General features: G+C 41.5%; 1 protein-coding gene across 1 annotated transcript; it reads right to left on the reverse strand.

Moving 5' to 3' along the window:
- Positions 1 to 472: 472 nt before the first annotated feature.
- Positions 473 to 2594, reverse strand: BCR41DRAFT_364962 (kinase-like domain-containing protein). Its single transcript, XM_022026091.1, has one exon. The coding sequence runs from the start codon at positions 2108 to 2110 to the stop codon at positions 671 to 673; it is 1440 nt and encodes a 479-aa protein (XP_021875462.1). The 5' UTR covers positions 2111 to 2594; the 3' UTR covers positions 473 to 670.
- Between the last annotated feature and the right edge of the window lie 356 nt (positions 2595 to 2950).

A 2950-nucleotide genomic window follows, 5' to 3' on the forward strand; every position in this document is an offset into this window, starting at 1 on the left:
CTATAAAAAAAAATAAAAATAAAAATAAAAAAAAGGTCATGCCTCTCATTGACGCCTATGCAAGTGAATGTATCTGGTGTGGGGAAGTAGAAGCTCAGGGGTGTATGTACATACTATATGGAGAGAAGGGAGGGAAAGAAAGGGGAGTATGACTCCCGTTTAAAAAAACCCCCCAGCTGAACAATAGACAGCATTCGACTCCAAGAAAAAAAAAATTAACTCCACCAGAAGTAAACCTTTCTAGAAACTTGAATGACCATCCCATAGATTTGCTTATCCCCTCCCCCTTTTTTTTTTTTTTTTTTTTTGCAGGGATCAGATAAATTTCCATCAAAAAGGATCATTGGGAGGTTATAAGTCATACATGGCTTTGTCTATGATAAAAGACTGTGCATGTTTTTAATGCTCACATAGGTCACACGTTTATAGGAATGATTGTTATTTTTTTTATTATTATTACTATTATTCTCACAAAAAAAAAAAAAAAGAGGCATGGGTTGGGTAGTGGGTTTGCCAAAATTTTTTTTTCTTATTTTTAATGTACAAAAAAATGGGGTGAAAGCTACAAAGACATGGGGATACTACAAATGATATTATCAAAAATGTTTACAAAAACAGAAAAAGAAAAATAACAACAATAAAATAAAATAAAATAAAAATAAAAAAGATCCTATGCGACCTCAACAGGGGCAGTTGCCGAAGATGCAGTCATGGCACTCACAAGGTCCGTAAGTTTAGGGAAACCAACATGGGAAAGAAAGTCAACTGGTTGCTGTTGCTGTTGCTGTTGCTCAAACTCAATGGGCTGAGAAAAGTCCATCTCATCTTCATCAGCCATATCAGACCATGACTTTGCAGAAGAAGTCAATGACCATCTCAACTGCATGTTCTTGGCACCAAAGTCATCCTCCATATGGAAAATATCATCATGATGCAAAGAGGATGAGGAGGAGGTAGTGGACGTAGAAGTACCATTCAATGACATGATAGGCGAATCGGCCATCGATGACTTTGAAGACAAAGCATCATCAGAGGATGAAGTAGACGACGATGAAAAGACTGAAGATGAAGACTCATGGAACGCTCGGCTCTCATCACATTCTTCCATGGAAGTATCCTTTCGAACGATGCTGTCGATGCGATGAAGGAGCTCCAAGGCTTCGAAACAATCAGCACGCTCGTTGGGATCGACACAGAGCACGCGGTGCAAGAAGTGAAGAGCGCTTGCAGACAACTCGGGGAACATACCGTCCAAAACTTTTGGGTTCTGGACATAGGCTGCAAACGTTGGATCAGCGCTAGCACGCGACATCTTCCAGGGGTTGCGACCAAATCGCAAGTTCAAAAAGATGATACCCAAAGACCAGACATCAGATTTGGAAGGGAGATAAGGACGACGACCGCCAGCAGAGGCAGGCAAAGATGAGGGTTGCTGTTCAGGAGCAATGTAGAAGGAGCTTCCACAACCAAAGTCAGATGAGACGCGATCCCTGGTAGCAAGGCCAAAATCAGCCAGCTTGAGGGAACCATCACCAGCGACAAGGATGTTTTCAGGTTTGAGATCCCGATGGAAGACCTGATGACGATGAGCATGGATCAATGCAGAGATGATTTGCTCCATAGCATCAAGAACAGAGGTGTCAGAGTGGACATTAAGGTAGCGACCACTGGGTTTGGTAACAAAGCCCATGCCCGAATCAGCAGCGGCAGCATGCTGAGAGGTAATGGCGTCATAAAGATCACCACCAGAACAATACTCCATTACTAAGTAAAGAGAGTCCTTGGTCTCAATGACAGCAGACATGTCAACGATGTTGGGGTGTTGACCCTTTTGAACAGAGGAGAGTGAAAGGTGGATATCAATCTCCTGACGTTGGATGAGAAGCTGGGCAGGAGTGAGGCCGTGTTTTGACAAACACTTGATGGCCTTGAAGTCTGGAGAGACATCGGGGGAGCGGGAAAGGGTCCTTGCAAGATAGATGCAGCCATAGGTACCATAGCCAAGAACATCCAAGATCTGATAGGAAGTCTGGTTGGGTTTATCGACGAGCAAGGATCCGACCAACGACCAAGCGTCGGTGGATCCGGATGGAGATTCAATAGTGGACATTGTTCTTGTGTGACAACACTTGGAGGGATAATTCGGGTAGGATCAAAAAGTGAGTGTCTTTTTAAGGAATGTTGGCTGGAGGTGAAGCAGTAAATACAAAAAGGACTAGATACAAATAAAAAATGAAAAAAAGCTGACTATACTACTGTACTATACATAAAAATGGAATATTAAAAAAAAAAATGCTTTGTTGAGACGTTTTTAACTTGCGTTGAATGAATAAAGTATGGAAGAGCGAGAGGAAGTGAAAGTAGAAAAGGAAGAAAAGGATGTGGAAATGCGGCAGCAAAGGGTGCTTGCGGAGTAGGATGCGGACTGGATCATGGTTTAGGGATGCGTTTGAATGGGTGGATTGAGATTAGGATAGTGAGAATCGAGTAGTGTCGGTGTTGCCCTGAGAAAGAGGGAACGGCTTTTAGAGGTAAGCAATGGCCATCTTTGCAAGAATGAATGTGTGATATGAGAAAAGGTATAAAAAAAAAAAAAGAAAGAAAAAAAAAGGTAGACAATAAAGAAAAAGAGAGAAAGGAAAGTAAGTCAAAACGAATCGAGTATCGAGTATGATTAGAAAATAAAAAGGGTTGAAGGATGAAAAGAGAGAGAGAGAGAGAAAAAGACGAAGAAGAAGGGAAGCCCTTTTTGGTCCTATTTGAAAGGAGTATGAGAGGAAGAGACGAAGAGAAGAAGAGGAAGAGATAGTGTGCAAAGCGGGCTGAGTAGAAAGAGAGAAAAAAAAAAAAAAAAAGAAAAATTGGAGGGGAAAGGTGCGAGTATTTATTATTTGCACAGTGATGAGTAAGTGGTGAGTAAAGTGTATGAGTGATTTATAAAAGATTGTTC

Source organism: Lobosporangium transversale, assembly GCF_002105155.1.
Source record: "Lobosporangium transversale strain NRRL 3116 chromosome Unknown BCR41scaffold_79, whole genome shotgun sequence".
NCBI lineage: Eukaryota > Fungi > Mortierellomycota > Mortierellomycetes > Mortierellales > Mortierellaceae > Lobosporangium > Lobosporangium transversale.

What these genes read in the sequence shown, in the direction of transcription:
- BCR41DRAFT_364962 (XM_022026091.1), bottom strand. Translation starts at nt 2,110, where the DNA reads ATGTCCACTATTGAATCTCCATCCGGATCCACCGACGCTTGGTCGTTG.